This window comes from Vanacampus margaritifer, chromosome 19 (assembly GCF_051991255.1).
Source record: "Vanacampus margaritifer isolate UIUO_Vmar chromosome 19, RoL_Vmar_1.0, whole genome shotgun sequence".
Lineage (NCBI taxonomy): Eukaryota > Metazoa > Chordata > Actinopteri > Syngnathiformes > Syngnathidae > Vanacampus > Vanacampus margaritifer.
Window position 1 is genome coordinate 15,660,636 of NC_135450.1, and position 21,253 is coordinate 15,681,888.

The 21,253-nt window shown below is 42.4% G+C and overlaps 1 protein-coding gene across 16 annotated transcripts in view; it reads right to left on the reverse strand.

Moving 5' to 3' along the window:
• epb41l2 (erythrocyte membrane protein band 4.1 like 2) overlaps window positions 1-21,253 on the reverse strand; it is a 43,349-nt gene that overhangs the window by 12,531 nt on the left and 9,565 nt on the right. For 5 of the 16 annotated variants that reach the window (XM_077552246.1, XM_077552250.1, XM_077552249.1 and 2 more), the window contains exons 2-15: window positions 17,347-17,543; window positions 17,100-17,276; window positions 15,527-15,760; window positions 12,027-12,131; window positions 11,815-11,857; window positions 10,936-11,011; window positions 9,351-9,447; window positions 8,056-8,180; window positions 7,887-7,974; window positions 6,143-6,295; window positions 5,982-6,079; window positions 5,733-5,905; window positions 4,735-4,820; window positions 360-419 (exon numbers count right to left, since the gene is read on the reverse strand). In XM_077552246.1, the coding sequence (XP_077408372.1) occupies window positions 360-419; window positions 4,735-4,820; window positions 5,733-5,905; window positions 5,982-6,079; window positions 6,143-6,295; window positions 7,887-7,974; window positions 8,056-8,180; window positions 9,351-9,447; window positions 10,936-11,011; window positions 11,815-11,857; window positions 12,027-12,131; window positions 15,527-15,589 (1,167 nt within the window). In that variant the 5' untranslated portion in view covers window positions 15,590-15,760; window positions 17,100-17,276; window positions 17,347-17,543. Of the gene's footprint in view, window positions 1-359; window positions 420-4,734; window positions 4,821-5,732; window positions 5,906-5,981; window positions 6,080-6,142; window positions 6,296-7,886; window positions 7,975-8,055; window positions 8,181-9,350; window positions 9,448-10,935; window positions 11,012-11,814; window positions 11,858-12,026; window positions 12,132-15,526; window positions 15,761-17,099; window positions 17,277-17,346; window positions 17,570-20,573; window positions 20,807-21,253 lie in introns of those variants that run through there. The other 11 variants (XM_077552238.1, XM_077552251.1, XM_077552247.1 and 8 more) reach the window with 4 other exon arrangements.

Sequence of the window (21,253 nt, forward strand, 5' to 3'; positions counted from 1 at the left end):
TTTGTTTCCTTTTACTTAATTGTGAGTCCTTTTGCCACTGATTCAAAGCCGTCTTTTGGGAACCACTGAGTAACTTTCAAATTTCGACATCCCCGAGTCAAAGCTGTCCAAAATGGCCACGGCGTGAATGTCAGACCATTGCACCCTGCGACGTTCTCGCAACGCAAACGTGTTCGCCAACGGCCGTGGGGAAAAAAAAAAAAAGACAGCGAGCATGCAAACGTGAGCCTGCCAGTGCGGCTGAGAGGAGGCAGCGGTGCGAATCCGGCGCGGAGCGGGGGGGGGGGGGGTGGAGCACACAAGAAAACACCGCAGGCTCTGATTGTCGGCCGTCAATCGCACGAGGCAGAAGTACCAACCTCTAACATCAAATTACTGTGCTTCACATAAATATTATCCACTCGCACTCTCATTGGATTCTGGAAGGTGGACATACAGCACAAATAGAACACCAAGCAGGATTAAACAACTAAATTAAAATTCATTAAAAAATTTTTTTTAATTAATACATTTTTAAATAAATGTGGAAAAAAAATGTTAAAAAACAAACACACACAAAACCAGAATTTCACCCACTCCAAGCACACAGGAAAACGCAGCATGCGCCCCGAACCCAAGTTCTAGTTTTGCCCATCAGACCCATTCTGCAATTAAAACTAGTCAGACATACATAAAAAAACATTTTTTTTAAATAGCCCAGATGTTGAATAAAACGCTTTCTAGATTGCAGGAGTGGGTCTGGAATGCAAAAAGTGTTTGTGTCATCATGCCACGGCAAAAAAAAAAAAAAAAAAAAAGCACAATTGAATCAACTCTTTATGCAAAGCATGCTGGGTAAAGACAATCCCTTCCCCTACAGACCTGGGCGGGCGGGGCTTCCACACTGCCAGAGGGCTCCAGTCCGCCTCCTTAACCTTGGGCATCGTTGCCATAGCGATAATATAATGCATTGGTTGGGGGGGCGTGTCAAAATAAAATGAAATGGGTGATGGGAAAAGCTCGGCATAAATATGTATGGGTTGATGACGCGCATGAGCTTGCGCCGCCAGTATGGCGCAACAAAGGCATTGTTGGAGGTCCACTACTAGCAGCAGATTTAGCAACATAAACGATAAGTTACTGTACTTGTGCATTTGCTTTTTTTTTTCACGATTAACAAACTGGCAAGGGCAGCAATGACAATGTAAGAACGTGCCCGTCCACGCACTTTGAAGGGCAATAAATCTCATTTGGGCGAAATTTGTAGCTATGTACAGTCCCATTTCAAACTAATGACTGTATTCTTCCGTGTTTACTTGTCAAAATAAGTGTAAATAATAACGTTTGTTCATAGTAATAATTTGGAGGGAAAAAAATGTAATCACACATAACTTTGGCAATTTCGCAACATAAAAACTAAAATAACTCATTTACTGCCAATGGCGGCAAAAACATTTTTTATTGTACATTTAAAACAGATATAACATTTGTGATTAATCGCGAGTTAACTACTGAAGTCATGCGATTAATTACAATTACAAATTTTAATCGCCTGATGCCCCTCATTTTTGATAATTTTTTCAGATTTTTTTTTTTAAATCGCGTCAGGTGATTAAAAATTTTAATATTAATTAACCGATTGACTTTAATAGCTAACTCACTATTAATCACAAATGTTATATCTGTTTTAAATGTACAGTAAAAAAATTCTAGGTTTTCAAACTGGGGGGGAAAAGTTAAACTAATGAATTTTTACGTTTATAGCCGTCAATGGCAGTGAATGAGTTAATACTAACATTTCTAAATTAACCTTTTTTTTTATCAATTCAATATGCTCACTATTTCAGTATATATATATTTTTAAAAATATTTTCCTATAAAATAAATAATCATACTTCATTTAAACAACAAAATATAATGCATTTTATTTTATTGTTAGTATGTTACATAATATTTTGCGCTATAACAGATTAATGCAACGATTAATGGATTAATTGACAACTAATCGATTATCAAATAATCAATTCATCGTTTAAGGACCTTGTTAAAGTTATTCAAATCCACAAAATTTCAGCCTCTTAACTTTTCTGTAGTTTTCCATGAAAGCAGGCTGATTATGTTTGAGTTTTTTTTTTTTTTTTTCAAAATAAGAGATTTGCAAACACTGCTTTTACTTTGGAAATCAATCAAGATTTTTTTTTTCTGCACTGCCATTTTGGAATACGGTACCGTAATCTGTTTTTGAATTAAGGGATGAAAATTAATATTTGCTTTTTATGATCCGTTTCATCGATTAATTGACAAAATAATTGATAGGCTAATCGATGATTAAAATAGTCGTCGGCCTACTCGAAAACGTCATTACAGTCTGCCTTCGTGATGCATTGTCATTATTAGTCTCTAAGAGCAGAAAAAAAATAGGAGTAAGGCATTACTAATCCTTTGCTTCTGCGTATACCGTTACTCTCTTTTACGATCCTATTCTACTGTCAATATCATATCTTTTAAATCTATATTCTATGCGGTATATCAACTTCAACAGTAAGGCGAAAAAAAAATATAATTTTAGAAAGAATAAAAGCAAGTATGTGAGCATTCTACGCGGCAGGATCGCACATTTCCTGCGTCCTCGTGTGGCGCCTGATGCAAGGGGGTGTGGCCAATGCTAGGGGCGCGGCCTGTTTGTGGGGACGCTCCCCGCCCGGGACCCTGCGCCGGCTGGAAGCCAGCCTCTCCAGGTAGCACAGCGTCAGGCCGAGGGGCGCGGCCAGAACCAGCGCCAGGGCCAGGGAGCGGCAGGCCGCTAGCATGACGGCTAACAGGAAGGCCACCAGGAGGCACGGCAGCAGGAGCGGCGAGGGCGCGGACAGGCGACGGCGGATCCATTGGAGGGAGGGGAGCGCCACGGGGGGAGGGGGGAGCTCGCTAAAGGTCGTCAGGGGAGGCGGCGGGTGGCGAGGGAAGGAAACGAGAGGCAAACACGGCGGCACGCTTGAAAATCTGGCCTGGAGTTGAATCAACTTGGAGGTTAGGATGTATTTCAATTGGCGTAATCTCGACATCGTTACGACACTTCGAGCTCGCGTGATGATGAAAATCTTCACTCTGTTAGCTGACTTACAAACCGACGCGGCCAGCCTCCCTGTTACCTCCCAAACGCAAATTGGCTTCTTTTCAAGTACAGAGCGGAAGCTAAGCACGAGAAAGACGTATCGGACGACGTCCCTCAGCGAGCGCCACCTGCCGCTTCCCGGGGCCCGCCCGCCCGCTTCCTCCGGGTCCGCCATCTCCGGCGCCCGAGTCGCGAGCGGCGGCGAGGGAAGCGCGGGTTGGTACGCGAGCGCTTCCGTGTCAGGCGCGGCGGCGCTTAAGGCGGCCGCCTCGGGGTCGACGTCGGAGGCGAGGTCGCCGTCCTCGGAGATGTCGGACAGGCCGCGCTCCAGCTCGGAGATGGAGTCGAGTGACGGCGGGATGGACGACAGAGAAGATAGCGAGGAGAAAGAAAGAGGGAACATGAAGATGGACTGATGGGACGAGAGGCGCGAGAGGGAATTGTGTCCAAACGAAGCATGCAAAAGTGATGGCGAGTGAGTGGACGGGAACAAACAGAGAGGGGGCGGGGAAGAGACAACATTAGTGAACAACAAGAGCACCAAAAAAAAAAAAAGGTTAAACATGAGCACAGCAGGGTAGATCAGTGCACAGTGAGGCAGTGGCCGGGCTTCCTTCCCAATATGCAAATGAGGGAGCACCCACCTCATGAATATGAAAGCAGACATATTTAAATATAGAAAAGTGTAGAATATAATAAAGTGACCGCAGCTGTCAAAATTAATCGATTCATCGACAAGTAATTGATTATCAAATTAAACGACAACTATTTTAGTAATCGAGTAATCGTTTGGAGCCATTATTTTAATTAAAAAAAACATTTTCGAACATCGGCTTTCACTTTGGAAACCAATGACTGAACCGGTAACATAGTACAACATCAAATACATTTTTAAATATAAAATTAAAAATAATAATAATAAATAAATAATAATAAAATAAAATTTATAATAATAAAATACAATAAATAATAATAAAGTAAACAAATTCTGAAGGGGCTGCTACGATTCATCAAGTCATCGAAAAAATAATCAACAGATTCATCAATTACTAAGATGATCGTTAGTTGCAGCCCTAGAGCAAAATGTATCTCCTTTAAAAGCTTACAAGAAAAAAAATTGGGTAAACACTGATCTAGTGAAATCAAAAGGTGCATCTCAGTACTTGGATGGAAACCCGACTTCCGTCAAAGGAGGCAACCACTGAAGGAAACCGAAAGTAGACGCCAATTGCTGGAAAGAGAGTGCCGAGTGTGAGGATTAAGGGGGGAGGGGGGTGGGGGGACGATAAAAAGTGAAAAAGGGCAAGTGGGTGGTTAAAAAGGAGGCATGCAGGACAAATATGGGCCACGGAAATTTCAACTCTGGGTCAAAAAAAAAAAAAGTAAAAAAAAAACAAATTTTGAAATGAACTCATTCACTGCCATTGACGACTTTAGACGTCGAAGAGAACATTTGTCTCACTCACACAAAATCAGACACGCACACATTTAGTGTCCTGCCTCACTTTGCTGTCCACCCTAATAGTAAATAAGCCTGAGCAACTTCCACAGCTTTCAAACGGTTCGACCTACTGTGTGGCAAAGTGGAGCCCGGCAACAACAATATCGGCCCATCTCAATGCGGAATAAAAGACAAAACACACCTTGGAGTCAGAGTGGAGGTCCAGATGGGGCTCGTGTCCATTCTCAGTCGTGTCGCGGCCGACCTCGGTTATGCTGATCATTGGTGCTGACGAGACAAAACAACCGCTAGATTCACACAAAAGATTCAAACTTGGAATCAGTGGTGTCCAAACTATGGCCAAAGGGCCAACATTTCAATGTGGCCCTTGCATCTTTAGATTTTTTTTCCATGTGGCCCCTCAGAGGAAAAATTTGGCCTAAACCCTTGAAGTTTTTTAGCTGCTAGTTGGAAAATCAAAGTTTACTGACCGGTCATAAAAATTAATTTTTCACACATTGGTAAGAATGTGTACCTTTTTGTTATCTTACCCGTGGGTATGTGTTCCCACAGCATTTGTGCGTAAATATTCCTGAAGTCGATGCTAACTTCCTGTTAGCATTTGAATGGGTTCCTCCCTTCGCTAGGTTAGCGATGTTTTAAAAAATTTTTTGTATGGATGTAATTCTTATCGTCGTGTGTTTAGTTTTACGGTTAACTCCAACTGGGATGTCATTAAACATCTTAAATGACGCTTGGAACAGAATAACATACGCTACACCCTTGCTAGTTGCTAATGCTAGGCAAGCAAAATGATTTGATTGTAGTGGCTGAGGTCTTCCAGCGGGGGGCAGTGTCTCACACACAGTGAGTCTGCACTGTCAAAACAGGTGTGTGCTCCTTTCCAAAGATAACCGTAATTATTGTGGTGAGGTTTTGCAGACCAAACGTTGTCTTGGCCAAGCAACATTTGCTTCAAAGAGGAATTTGGTACTCTGGAACCTCTTGTATTGCCTGCTGTGCGTGTGCGTGTGCGTGTTCACTACATGCTGCATTCATTTCCTAGTCGGGCCCCGCTTTCTTTCAGAACACTACAGGAAACAGCTGCAGCTATTTCCTGTATCTGGTCAGACGGCGAAAAATGTACAGCTGAACACAACCCAGTCATGTTTATTGTCAGTGTGTGTGTTTTTTTTTTACCTCCATCGAGACTGCGGCTGATGCGTTTGGACGAGGTGCGCTCGAAAGCGGGCGCGGGCCGGTCTATGAGGGTGCTGGCCAGGCGGGTTTGGGTCTGCGTGCGTCCGCTGTAACGGAACTTGGAGCCCAGAGTCAAGAAGCGGGGGGTGATGGGGGGCTCGGGGGCGTTTAGCCTGGATAATGAAAGGGAGGATCGCGGAATTGGCACTCCTGACATTTGCAGAGTATTTTTTTTTTTTAATTTCCTACCTGAAGAAGCTGTGGTTCTCCACGCAGACTTTCCACAGCCGTTTGGCGGAGCGGTGATTCTGGAGTTTGAATCCCACCGTGCTCTCAAATTGCTCCGTCTGTCGGAAATAAACGACGCGCGTCAAATTCAGGGTTTGTGATGCTCGCGGCGCATTTCGTACCTCTCCGGGTCGGATCTTGATGTAGAAGTTGTTCCTCTTGTAGGAAATCTTGAGGATTTTGGGCCAAGCAAAGCGATTTATCCGAAGGCGGTCCTTGTAGACCAACAGTCCGTTGCCGCACACTCCCAGCATGATGTCCACGCCCTCAGAATCCTGAAATGTGTTACAATCAATTAGATAGATTAGTGTCCCAATTTAGAATTTCTTTCACATTAACATTAATTCAGTGTTTGCAGGCCAGCTCAATTCGGGTTTTTTCGCACCATGGCCAACAAGAAGGCGCTCTAAAGCCGCCACGTCAAGAGTTGTTTCCCCCCCTCTATGATCTACCACCTTCTCTCCGGTGGTTCATGCACTCACGTCTGACAACGAGGCACTCTAAAGTGGCCACGCTGACCTGAAGCCCTGGTCTAAAAGCTCAAGTCTAACTTTCTTCCCCACTTCTCACTCTTTTGCCTTTCTCTGCGTGATGTTGCGAGCACTCAGGGCTGACAACGAGGCGCTCTAAAGCGGCCATGCCAGCCAGAAGCCCTGGCCCAAATGTTGTCTGTCAGGTCAATTCGTTTGGTTACCCCCCCCCCCCCCCCATGCTCTTCCACCTTCTCTCTGAGAGGTTCATGCACTCACATCTGACAACGAGGCACTCTTAAGTGGCCATGCCGAGCTGAAACACTGATCTAAACACTCAGGTTTGACTTTTTCCCCCCTTTGCACTCTTTTGTCTTTTTCTGCGTGACGTGCGAGCACTCAGGGCTGACAATGAGGCATTCTACGAAGGCCCAAACGAAGGCAAGATACATTTTTAGGGGTGTAGACCTAGCTAGCTCGCTAACTAACTACATGTCATAATAGTGCTAAATAAATGTTACTATGAAGAAAGGTGCTCAAGTTCTAGTTTGACTAATCAGGAAAACTGAAATGGTGAAAAACAGTTAAATGCTGCATCTTGATAATTGAGTAGTCTTGGCACGTTTCCAACTTGTATAAACCGTTTTCATTTCGCACGGTCTTTCCACTGTATGTATTCTAAACCGGGAAGAGCCTCCCTTCTTTTGATTTTGTTTGCTGCAGTCTCGACACAAAGTTGATTATTCAACGGTAATGTGGTTAGCTGGCAGGCTAACTCTGCGCAAAGCTTTTAAGTCTGAGGCCATCTGGTAATGGTCAGTGGGGTATTGACTTAACACAGGGGGGAAATTGTTGCTAATGGACGTTGCAATAGGTGGATAATGGACACACACACACACTCGCGCGCGCGGGTCACACAACCTTGCCAAGCAGTTAGCAGTTCATTGATTTCTCGCTTTGACTATAGAGGTTTGAATCTGTGGTCATAGCAACACACAATGTTAGAGGAGGGGGGAAAAACAGACTTCCTCTTTGCTGCTTTGGAATATTTTGACAGTGGAATTCCACCAACAAAAAACAAAAAGCTCCCATTTTATCCATGCGACTAATGGGAGCGTGCCCTTTATTTGAAGAGCGCCCTGTCCTCCATCTCACATCCGCCCTTTTCTATTTTCAGCCTGCCATGTCCCTCTCTCATGAGTATTTTCCGGCACAAAGACAAACATGATGGCGACACACATGGGAATGTGCCGGCTGATGCCGCTGCTAGCCCAGTGAGGGAGGTGGGTTATTCCCATGGCCTTTTTTTGTCAAAGTGTTTGTACAGCTGAGTCACACACACACACACACACACACACATCGATGAAGAAATTGTGGGAGGCGGATGTCTCGGTACCTTAGCATGATGCATGTCCACCCCGTACATGGACAACTTCTTGGCGTTTTCTAGAAATTGTGTGTCGGCCTGCGCTGGTGTCATTCCCCTGGAAATGCAAAGAATTCAGTAGTTTGTAAGTGTGACTATCCATAAAAATTGCTTTCATCAATGCCTCCTCGGCTTTTACTTGTGGGACTTGTGTAGCTCCAAAATCTTCTCTTCCATTTCTTTACTTTGATTGGGGGCAAAAGTCAGCTGGCTGATGTAGTCCAGAGGCCGAGACTGGTCGGGTTCGTAGTCACCAATTTCCGCCTTTGAAATCAAACACGAAGACCAGAGACCGGTGACCTGTTTGTTGCTGACACCCGTACTTTTGCAATCGCCCAATTTTGATTTCATGATACATATTTTTGACTACAGTGAACTGATGCTACATCGCAGTATTGCCGATTTTTAAATGGATGTTTTAATAATTTTTTACAGTTGTATTTCCTTATGTACTGAGGAATGCACCATCGATGTGTATCGTCTATGCTTTGGCTGTATTTTAGATTTATAGCGGGTGTTTTTTATGCTAACTGGGCAGATATTGCATCGTCTTTTCATCTTTTTGCAAGAGGCCTGATTCCAACATATTAGAGATAGACCGATAATCGAGCCTATATTGGGCATTTTGTAACTTTTTATTTTACACTCCAAAAACAGTTGGATCAAAAATAACTCAACTATGGGTGAAAAATGGACCGATCCTCTACTTGGGTCGATTTGACGCAACTTTGAGTCAAGAAATGGGTCTTTCAGCGTAAAACAACTCATATTGGTCAGATCCTTTATTTTGAAAAAAAAAAAGAGGGTCATCTTGTATAAAACAACCCAGAAAGTTGGGTCAAATTGACCCATAAAGTGTATCGGTCCATTTTTGATCCATAATTGGGTTACTTTTGATATAACTGTTTTTAGAGTGTACCATTTTTCAACGAGGGGGTCCAAGATGTTACCAAAAAATACAAAAATTGTCACACAAAAAATAATACACCCCAAATTACACATCCTTATATTGGGGCTTTTTGAAGAATATCTGTATCTGCCTTTTTTATTTTTATTTTTACTTTTATCTGACGGCCAATTTAAGGTAAATCTAAAACCATTTTAGTATTAGGGAGCTATTTATTTAAATTAAATTACAAACAACAGAGTCAAGATTGGCATTTGTATTTTAACAAATTTTGACGCCAATATTTCCCCCCACTTTTTACTGAAAATGAAAATCGGCTTCAAATATCGGTTAACGGCCTCCTTGACTACTAATAATAAAAAACATATCGGTCTATCTCTACAAGATATGAAGATATCGGAATGTGCATGTGTTTTTCCTTTTCCTTTTTATATTTGTTTTTATCCCAAATGCGCCATTTGAGAGCAAAAAAAAAAAAATCGTAATTGTGCCACTTCTTACACATTGTACGTCTACACCGACTTTACCTGCAGTGTGTATGAGCCCAGGAGAGCGTGAGTGACAAACGAGCAAGGCAGTCGACCGGAGGCCACGTCTTCACGGAGCTGCAGACACAACAGGTACCTTGGCAAGACAAACACATTGGGTTGGTTAGTAGTTAGCAAACTAGCACAGTCAAATGAATGGCTAGATTTGTTCCAGACTCAGCTCAAATGGAATTGCTGAAAAATATGTTTTTTTGCAGCTCCAAAACGGAGACCACCGTCCACCAATAGGAGGATTAAACATCGGCAGGGGGCGCTTTGTTTGTTGTGTAATTTTGAGAGTATGACGATTGGCGGGGGATAACCTTGCCGCTAATCCTCCACGCGGCGTGCCGAAAGTCAGTTGCGTAACATTCGCTAAACTTGCGGTCAGTGAATTGTTGTGGATGTTGGATAGCCGTAAGCGGAGGAATTCATTATCCAAATGGAGGTTTTAAAGTGAATGGCAGGATTCAAACGCCACAGGGGGAGTTCATCGGCGGGTAGCCCGGGTTCTGGATCCTGGTTACGAGGGGGGAAAAAAAACAAAAAAGGCTTTTCAAAAAAGCTTTCAAAAAAGGCAATAAAGCGGCGTGGGGGCGGCTTTTGATGACATAGACGCTTAAGTGGCAGCCATCCGCGCACTTGGGATCTCTTCAGTGGGCAAACACAGTGTCGCTTTAAAAGTCTTTAAAAACGGTAAGAATGCTGTTTAAAGCTTCTGTTAAGTGAAGTCAGACATTTGTTTCTGTTTGAAGATAATTGCTGGAAAGAGACAAAAGTAGAACTTGGGTTCTGTGGGGGTTTGTTTGTCATTGGGTGTTCTTGTTGTTTTTGTCTGTTGGTTGGTGTTTTTTTGTCTTGTGTTCCTGGTTTCTTCCCTTGTCTCGTTATGTCTAACCACGTCCACCTGTGTGTGTGTCTTCCCTTCTTCCCCAGGTGTACCTCATTAGTGTTGGTGTATTTAGTCTGTTGTGTTTGTCCAGTCGGTGTAGGCGCATTGTCGATGTTATGTGTGGAAGTTCGTGTGCCAAGTCGTCCTCAACACAGTCAAGAAGCCACAGCCCCGGAAGTCATAGCCACTCCACGGCAAATCAGGTCCTGTCGTGATCCAGTCATGGCGACCAGTCCCGTCTCGTCCAGTCATGGTTGTCTGCTCACCTTTCTCCCCATGGCTAATAAAAGTACCACGCATTGCACGTGATTCCCGTTTCCCTCCATTTGGTCCACCGTCCCTCCTCCACTCACGTTCCGTCATGACAGCGTTAAGCTGTTTTTCACCAGAATTTTTCGGCGAGGCTAAAATGCAGCTTCACTTCAAATAGTCTGCTCATATGGCTGCTTTCGAGCGCCTCATTGTTGGCCATGAGTGTGCGCGCGCGTCACACCTGGCAGCCAACATATTGACTGTAACTTTGGGATGGCATGAACCCCTTTAGAGCGCCTCATTGTTGACTGCGAGTGTACGGCTGAGCTGAAGCCTATCCCGGCCGATGATGGCCAGTCAGGCTACAACCCGGTAGGACTTTTGTTTACATGACTGTGGATAGAGAATCAATTTTCCCCACAATGTTAACGAAGTGTTCACCTTGTGATGTCTTCAGTGAGCAGCGAGGGATCAGGTGGGTAGAATTTGACGTTGAATGCAAACTGCCAGTTGTTACCTAAGGACAAGATGTGAAAGAGTTCATGGCAAACAGCAAGAAACAGGGAAAAAAAAAAAAAAAAACGGGGATCAGTTGCTGAAATCTCTGAGATTTTTGTGTGATCGGGGTCGTCTGCGCTTCCATCCATCTGGCATCGTTCCACCCGTCCCTCGTCCCTGCCTCCACCCATCTGTGTGTGTGTGTGTGTGTGTGTGTGTGTGTGTGTGTGTGTGTGTGTGTGTGTGTGATTTGGACACGGGAGAGCGAGGCGGGTTCGAGCGAGGGCAAAGAGCAGCTTTTAGATGTTGCTAAGCCCGATGGATGTCGCACGTAAGCACCAACAAACACATAAACACAACTAAAATGCTCGGAGGGTCCGCTATTGCGTAACGCTGTTTTGGCTTAATCCGACGTGTAATCTTCAACAAAAGCACAAAACAAGTAACCACAAGTCGTTTTTTTATTGGGTGTTTCGGATTTGAAAAAAAACAACTCTTTCCCGATTAAGTTTTGTCTCAAAGTCCATTTGGACTTTTTCTAGCAGCTCCCTACTGTGCTTGACAAGCCACTTCGTAGCTGAGCTTCAAAAATCACAGTTTCCCAAATTATAAATAAATAAATAAAACTTCAGAGCCAAAACACCTGGATCAACTGGATCAAACCTGCCATTTTTGTGGTGTCGAGTTTTAAACATTGACACACACACACACAGAGAGCCACATCCCAAACTACACACTATGTTTTTAGTCTGCAAAGTATATTTATAAAAAAATAATAATAATAAAAAAATAAAAAGTGTGGGCATTGAAAATGGAACTTACTGCGGATTTGTCTCTTGATTTCCTTGGTGGGGTCCAACCAGCACTGCAGACAAAGACAAAGATGTGTGAGACACTTTCAAGTTACACACCGGGCCTGATAGGCTCCTCAAACATGAAACTTGATTGCTCACCCAAGCTAGTTTTGGAATGAAAAACATTTTTGAACTGGCTATTTGGCCCACTTTGGTGTGTGCCTGTCAAGGTGAAAGTACCTTCTGCTCGTGGTGGTCCGTGTACGTCAGACCAAAGTAGTCCTTCTCAAGTAGATTGAGGTGTTCGCATACCTTGAAGAACAGGAACAGACCCTTGGCCCGTTTCTGTACGAAGAAAGAAGGCAAACGTTAGCGAAACACTGAGAAAAATGACATTAATAATTATTATTTTTTTTTTTTTTTTTAAAGGGAAGTCAAACTAAAATGTTTCTTATATGTTATGCAGCCCCACCAATCACCGCTCAGCTTGCGAACGTCACATGACCAAACTCTGAAACCAGGTGAGTCGTGATTGGTTGTTGCCTAAGTCATTTTCAGTCTACAAGTGCCAAAATGGCCGCCCCCTGAGATCAATAAATGGGTGAATTTTGCTGCTGAAAGGGATACTTGACGCTATTTTCAGCAGTAAAAGCTCATATTTTGTCTAGAATTTTTAATATCTTCATTATTTTCCTTTTATAATTGATAACTTTAAGAACTAATTTTTCCACGTGCAGTCGACTGAAGATGACATCAGCTGTGCTGAGGAAGTCGGTAACGACCAATCGTGGCTCGCCTGTTTTCTGGGTTTGATCAGCAAACCTTGCCATCATTGTTCGTTATCTACTTCCTCAGCACAGGTGATGTCATCGTCGTTTGACAGCAAGTGGAAAAATACGTATTTTAATGGTATTAATTGGGCGGCGGCCATTTTGGCCAATTGGTTAGGAACGCCCAGGATTCTCGCCACTCTGCTCGCCCAGGGCGGCGGCCATCTTGGCCAATTAATTAGGTACGCCAAGGACTCTCTCCCCCTCGCCCACCCGGGTCGCGGCCATCTTAGCCAATTGACTACTACTAAAATTACTACAAGTACTACTAATACTACTACTTCTACTACTACAAGTACAAGTACTACTACAACTACTACAAGTACTTGCTACTACTAAAAGTCCTACTACTATACTACTACTACAAGTACTACATGCGTCTTTCCACCTTGCAAGAGTCAGCAGTCCCATTCAAAATTTCCGCGGGAATTTTTCTAGTTGTGCATTAAAATAATGAAGTTACCAAATTCATTCTGGACAAAATATTAACGTTTTTCTGCTGAAAATGCCTCAATGAGTTCAGTATCCCTTTAATTCTTAAAGTCCATAAACGCAGTATTAATCAAACTGTCGAGTTTAGCCTAGTGGGGGTGCATCCAACATATTATTGATAAAAATTGATTGTCACAATTTTTAATTTTTTTTTTATAAATTTTTTTTTTTTTTTTTGACTGCTTCTTCAATTTGCACTCCTGTAGACTGTTTGGTGCATCTTTTCTTCTCTTTTTTTATCAATATTGGAAAAATCAGTTTTGGATGAGAGATTTACCATTTTAACATACATATAATTTATGAAGATTGAGATGTTTTGGTGTGTGCGGTCAACTTCCTGTCCACGCGTCTGTATCAATGCGTCTCTGTCTCAATATGTGCTCCGGGGCCGCATTCCATCGAGAGGACCATAAAACCCTCCACACTGAGCAATGACAATGACATTCGCATTCAAAAATGTGCGCACACACAAGCACACACGGGCTACAGTGACCTTTACACAGGCAGAAGGTCAGACAGAAAGCAAGCGGGTGGGAAAAAAAGGGGCAGAGAATGAAATGATGGAAAAAAATGCGAGTTGCATTCCATAGATAGAGACTTTCAAGACGGAAAGTGGAGGCAATCTGGAATAAAAGACTTTTTCTTTTTTTTCTTCCGGCAGAAAACATCTGCGGCATGTTCTTCTAAACAGTCGAGCGCACGAGCCCCATGACGGATTTCAGTTTTAAATGTGCAATCGTTCTGTCCCACTGCAAAGTAGTACGTCACCTCGAAACGTGGTGGTGTGTGTGAGAGACCTGTTGCTGGACAAAATACGGAGTTTAATCTCTGGAATGCATTGTGCATCTTTCTCCCTCTGCCAGCCTCCCCATGCCAGTGTGTGGATGGACGGATGGACGGATGGGTGCCTGTGTGTGTGTGTGTGTGTGTGTGTGTGTGTGGGACAATAGAAGTTGTTGCAGTATCAGCATTATCCGTTGCAGGACAAAGTGCCTTCTGTTCAAAGAACAGTAGACGCTGGGCGTTGGCACACTGTAAAACATTTTTGAATATTATTCAAATATGTGTCTGCGTTATTTCTTACAGGCTATTGTGCTCAAATGAATTATCGTCATTATAAAGCACTGTGTTATCTGAACAGTGACATCATAAGAATCCACCGTCTGCGCTTAGTAGTAAGCAGCAGATGTAGGAAACTAATCTAGAGAGGGGGCGGGGGCGCGGGGGGGGGGGGGGGGTTCCCCCTCTGCATCCCCTCGCATAATCTGATAAATACGCGCGCACCAAACTCTGCTTTAGGCAGGATTGTTCCCTCGGACCCCACCCAAACAATGCGAGTGTCTAAAAGAAGCGAGTCAGAAAGTTGATCGCGTCCTCACGTGCACTTGCAAAACAGATCCGATTAGCAATGACATCGTTGATGGAGAGTCACTCGTCTGTGACTGACAAAAGAAAACAGCGCGCTTGTAGTTTAGTGTAAGCGACTCAGTTCAATAGGCAAAGCGACATGACGCATGTATTAGAGCAGTCAAAATTAATCGATTAATCGGCAAGTAGTTGATTATCAAATTAATCGACGACTATTTTTATTTCAATCGAGTAATTTTTTTCAATTAAAATTGTCCAAATCCTCTGATTCCCGCATATCAACTGATTGATAACTGTAGTCCTTCATGAAAGAAGACTGATTATCTTCTGTGTTAAATCAAAATAAGACATTTGCAAATATCTATTTTTACTCAGGAAAATTTAAATCATTATACAAATACAAACTACGAAATTACGGAAGCGTATTGCATTCATTAATTTTTTTTTAGAAAACTCCTGTTTTCCTGACTATTTTTGGTGTATTTTTTTTTCCAGTCCAAAAAAAACCCAGTTATACTGAAATTTTTTTTTTGTCATAAAAATTATTCAGAAAAACAAAACAAAACAAATATTCTGAAAAACGGGGAAAATATTCTTAAAAACAGAGCACCAGCTTCTGTTTTTCAGAGTAATTTATTTATTTTTTACCTCTGAAAGTGTCCGTTATTAGTGAGTGGGAAAAAAATGAATGCTTTTTTAAATAATTTTCCCGTTTTTCAGAATATTTTTTGTTGTTTTTCTGATTTTTTTATGGGAAAAAAATTGGTAAAACAAAAAAAAAATACACTCAAAAAAACAAAGCTCCCCCCAAATTTTTTTGTCAAAAAACAATTTAGGTTTTTTTCCAAGTGCAAATGCAATACGCTTCCATACAAAATAACCACCAATCACTGGTTAATAAACAGTAATCAGGGAAAAAATGCTTTTGTAAATACACTTAAATTAAAATGAATAAGATTAGTCGATTGTTTAATCGATAGATTACTCGATTCTAAATTTTTTCAATAGTGACATCACTAGCATGTATTAGGTGGGGCGGGGGGGTCTCACCTCCACCTCGCAGGTGAAGTCCGAGCCGTCCAGGAGGGTGACGTGACACACCACCAGCTTCATCTTGCTCTTCCTCACCAAGCGCAGCGGCGACTGGAAAATGGAGGTCTGGCCGTCGCCTGCCTCCGCTCGCCCCTTCACGTCCTCCTTCACGGGCTCCTCCTGCTCACCTCCTTCACCTGAGGCTTTGGTGACCTCGGCGCTCTTCTCCTCCACTTTCTCTTCCCCGGCAGGCTGCAAAGCGGAAGGAGCGGACGTTTTAAAAGTTCTCTCAAGCGCTTCCTCCTCGTGCGCGCTTGGAGAAAAATGCAAGGTGGGCGGCGGCTCTTTTTGGCACGCCCACTGAGGAGCTGATGTCACAGGGTGGGCCCGGGTGGCTCATTGTGACCACTGGATGGAACACTGAGCAGGGGGGTGGGATGAGCAAAAATATGCAAAGGCGGGTGACTTTCAACAAGTAAAAAGAAGAAAAAAATGGTGAAAAGTTCACAACGCCTGGTCTGTGGTCAAAAACAGCTCCGCAAAGCAAAATTGCTGGCCGACGGTTACGCCACCTTCCCCCTTTATTATCTCACCAGTGGTTTCGCTTGCGGTTTTTACTGCGTGGGCGGGTGCAAACTGCCCGCCCGCGAAGCAATAATTACCAGCACTTAAACCCACAGACGTGCTGTTTGCTTTGTTTCACTTTTTATATTGTAAAGGAGATCATCCGCATTAATCACTGAGCTGTTAAACAGATTTCAAACCTTTCAACGCGGCCCTTCAGTCAAACTAAACCGCCACCAAAAATAAACCTGCTTTAAAGTGAGCCTGTAAAGCGATTTCAGAGAATTTTTTGACGATACTGTAATTGCTGTAAATGAAAAAAAAAAAAAAAAGCTGATAACTATATTACAAATGTGTTGACACAGCTTGAAAGTGTTTATCACCACTTCAATTTTTCTGACTTTTCTGGGCATAACATATTCACAAAGGAGAGGAAGTGTAACCGACTTTGTAAACAAACCCAAATGTGGCACAGCCTCTGGCTAGCGGCCAACGCGGTTAGCAACACGCTTCAGGCAGTACGTCTCCACCTCAAAACAGTATTTAAATGGTTTATTTTGCTTTTAGAAGTAGACATACAGTATGCAAAAAGCCTTTAATACTTCCCAAAAGGCTTTTGAGTCAGAAGTGACTATTTTCATTTTTTATTGTCCTGCAAACATCCAGACTTTCATTTTTCACTTTCATTTTTTCGAGTTTTTTTCTGACAACAACAGAACATTTTGTACTATTATTATTATTATTAACATGCCCCAAAAATTAAAACAAAATACAAGATTTAGGTAATATACAGGGTCATTCCAACTTTCAATCTTGAGGCAACTTAATGCCGCACGGCTCCCGCAGACTGAGTTAAGAGGCGGAGTTTTACAACACTTAAATAAATTGGTTAATAATGTGTAAACGTAACAAGATGAAGTAGAAACGAACAATAGTTTTGATATTGAAAAAATATGAATTGACCATATTTGGGTTTCCTTCCACCTGGCAGCGAGCATTTGTACAGTATACATGTGAGGTTATTTACCTCTGTGTCTGCGCTGGCGTTGGAATGCGACTCAGCCTCCTTTTCCTTAATCTGCTCCTGGACCGGACTTAGCGCCTCCTTCTCTTCCACTTCCTCTGCGTGTCCGTTCACTTCCGGGACCTCTTCCTGGTCGCTGGCGGCCTGCTCTGGTGATGGCACCTCCTTGGTCGGGGAGGTCTGCACACAAAACGTCACGATTATTTGGAAGGTGAGAAGAGCAGGACGGCGTCATCCCGTATGGACGTACCTGGCTTTGAGACTTCTGCTTCTTAAACCATGTGGGCAGGTAGCGCGTTATCCCCTTGCCCTCTTTCTCCTTCTCCCTCTCCGCCTCTCCCTCGGTGGCGGCCACTTCCTGGCTCTCGGCGGTGGCCTTCTCCGATTGGTCGAGCTGGGCGGCGGACTTCTCCGCTTTCTCCTTCACCTCTGTCTCGGAGCCTGCCTCTGTTGTCATGGCGACACGTCACGACCTGCCCAGGGCAGAACGGAGCGTGAGGATGGATGTTTTTTTGTTTTTTTTAATGATCGGAAATGAATAAATCAAATGTATTTGATTTACTTAATCATTATTTACTTTCAAGTGACTTCAAGGGGCAAATTTAAAATGTACTTGTATGTATATGTGTGTGTGTGGATGTGGATGTCCATCCCAGTATGCTTGGTTAACTCATTCACTGCCATTGACGGCTATAAACGTCAAAAATTCATTTGAACTATTTCTATTAGTTTAACTTTTTTTTTCCCCACTTTTGTCAACAAGAGTATAAAAACTTTTTTTTTATTATACATTTAGAACAGATGTAAAAGTTGTGATTAATTGTGAGTTAACTAGTGAAGTCATGCGATTAAAAAAAATTAATCGCCCGACGAGCTGATTATTAAAAATTAGGGGCGTCATGCGATTAAAATTTTTAATCGTAATTAATCGCATGACTTCAATAGTTAACTCACGATTAATCACACATTTTATATCTGTTCTAAATGTACAATAAAAAAAATCTAGGTTTTCATACTCTTGTTAACAAAAGTTGAAATAAAATGTTAAACTAATAGAAATAGTTCAAATTATTTTTTTTATGTTTATAACCGTCATTGGCAGTGAATGGGTTAATAGGTGATAGATATAAAACAGCAGCACTGTCATTTATTTAAAAACAATATATCATTCATGTAAAAGAAAAAAAAGGTTTTGTGACCATAACATTGTTCTAATAAATACAAAACAGCTGTCTTGAAACTGTTTTGATTTTTATTAATTATACTGTTCATTCTATTGTAATATAAATGAAAGAAGTACAGTAAAAATTAAAAAAAATCCTGCAGTCATCATGTTTAGCTGATGCAGTTAGTAGATCACACCAGTGAGAGTTTTTGGGATCAGCATAAATTTTTCACAGCGCACCACCTTACATTTGAATATGCAGAATAATCTTTTATAAATAAGTCACATGGCTGCTGCATGCTTTCTGGCATGTTTGTCTTTAGCTGAGTCAGCCAAGTTTCTCTGGAGAATGGGAGTAAAGAAAGTCATAAATGTTTTTTTTTTGTTTTGTTTTTAAAGAAGGATAACTCAACCTTTGGCTCACATTACAACAATTTATCAACTAAATCGGAATTGTTGCGTAACCATCACGCTGCAAAAAGGGGGAATAATACCTGAATATTTTTCTTGCCGTCACTGGTTTTTAAATCCTGCTGCTGTGGCTAACACGCACACGCACTCACACGTATCAACCTAAATACCTCTGGCAGTCCTGTACGCAATCGACAGACACATTTGGACAGTCAGTACACAAGCTCATTGTGAAAACTGCTGGCAGTGAAGTACGCAAGTTTTAGTGATGGCTGATTGATTTCTATTTCCATTATTTCCTATGGGGAGAAAAAAAAAAAAACATGGAGCGTCACGGAACAGATTGCGTTCGACTTCCACTGCATTATTATGCGTGTGCGTGACCGTGTGTGCAAACAAACAGCTTCGGGCCGAGGATTAAAGCGTGATTCATTTCCGATTAAGCCATTGTCATCGCCCAGCGTCCTTTCAAAGTCTTCTAAATCTCAACAGCGCCCGCCAATCGCAGGTGCTCCCTCTCTCTAACGCCATCTCTACTCTCATTTCTCGCCACCTGACCGCCTTTTTTCTGCCTTTGCAGCGTCAACACGAAGCGGTAGGGAGGACACGGGAATAAAAATAGAACAGGTCTCCTTACGCATGGTCGGCTAGTGAGGGAGGGCAAGATGGATGGATGATGGAGAAGAGAGGTGCATGTGCAAACTTGCGGCAGATAAGGAGGGCAGAAGATAAATATTCATGTGGAAGATGTGCTCAAGAAGACAGTTAACAGTTTCACATAACCGAAATGCATTTTAGGTAAAAATGTGCGATAATTATCGGCAATTATCGACCAATTTGACGTCATACAGATAAACCGGATAATAAAGAAATCCGCCGATAATAATAGACATGCCACGTTGGTCCATCTGTTGTGGTTGTGCCCAACTCCTCAACCCCTCCCCTCTCCTATGGTAGTGTCGCATATTTGTGATGTCATAAGGTGCGCGACCTTGTGTCTACAGAAGATGCATGATGGCGACATGGCAGTCGCCAGTGTGGGCTTTCTTTACTGCGTCTCCCCAAAATGCGACCCTTGCAGTTTTTTTGTTGCATTTTTAAAACTTTTGTTTTGGCAAACTCAAAATGAGTTACTAGTTGTCTTTGAAGAAGAGATATCGATAAAATTCAGCTTTATGGTGCTTTACACAATGTTTCAATGTATTTGTACATGTTAGACTTATAGTAGGACTCCAAAGTATATTTGTCTTCAAGTTCATTTGTAAACAATTATCGGCTTACTTATCGGCTGTCGAAATTATCGGCTTACTTATCGGTTGTCGAAATTATTGTTTTATCGTTATCGGTTAAAAATAGCATTATCGTGCATCCCAAATTTTAGGTCCTCTTCCCATGTATTTTTAACAAACAGAAGAAATAAATGAATCTGTATTATAATAAACAATAACAGATTTATTAAACATACCGTATTTTTCGGACTATGAGTCACTCTGGAGTATAGGTCGCATTTTTTGGGCAACATTTATTTCACACAAATAATGACCTTCTTCAGCATGCTAAAGAGGGTGGCAGTAATGACCTGAAAATATTTGCAAACCGCCAAAAGAAAGTAAAAAAAATGGAAGAAGAAGCAGTAGTTGACTACAGGAGTCATTTCAACTAATGTGTGACGTATCGCTAGTTTAGCATTTAGCATTAGCAAGGATTTACCATTTACCGCACTAAAAAGGCACAATGGCCGACCAGAATTCTACCTTTGGCCACAATTTGATACGGGATTCTACTTAATGGTAACTAAAAATAAACTTTTCCATAGTTAGAAGTGGACGTTGTGAATCCAACTGGAATTAGGTCGCAGCAACTGACCAGCCAAACTATGAAAAAAAGTGTGATTTACTTACTTTTAGGTCAAAATTTCTAGTGCGTGTCGGCATCAATGTGCATCTTGTTTTTGCAAGACGTCGTTCACTGCCATTTTACGGCTCTACTACTTTTGAAACAGCCCGGACCTCTTCCTACCCCCTCGCAACTTTGTACCTCAACTTTCTCCCACTCTCAGGGTGCCTCTCACTTTTTTTTTCTTTCTTTCTTTTTTTTTTTTTTAAAGATAAATCTCAGCTCAACTCATCTCCCTGTGCTCACAATCCCTCTCTTCCGGGCTCTCTTTTCAGTCCCCGTCCAATGGGTCCCTCGCATTATCTAGCCCCTCTTTCCGGGTTCACTCGTCTTCCCACAGTCTGTATAAACAATGGCGGTGACACGATTACGGCCTCTCTGCATATATACGCACACATGCGCACTGCGAATGTTTTATGGCAGCAGGTTATGAGCCGAGATGGACTGATAAGACAGCGGGATGTGCATACAGCGCAAAAGTTTGTCCGTGGATGGTTACGGCGTCTGTTTTTTGAGTTTCGAACGAGCTGGTGATTTCACAGCCAATTAGAGCTCTTAATGGAGGCTAAAATCTCATGAGACCCCCGCACGTTTGTTTGTTTATTTTTCTAACATTTTGAAAGTTATTTTTTTGTATTTAACATAACCTAACCTATAAAACGACAAAAATAAAACTGAGGAAGGG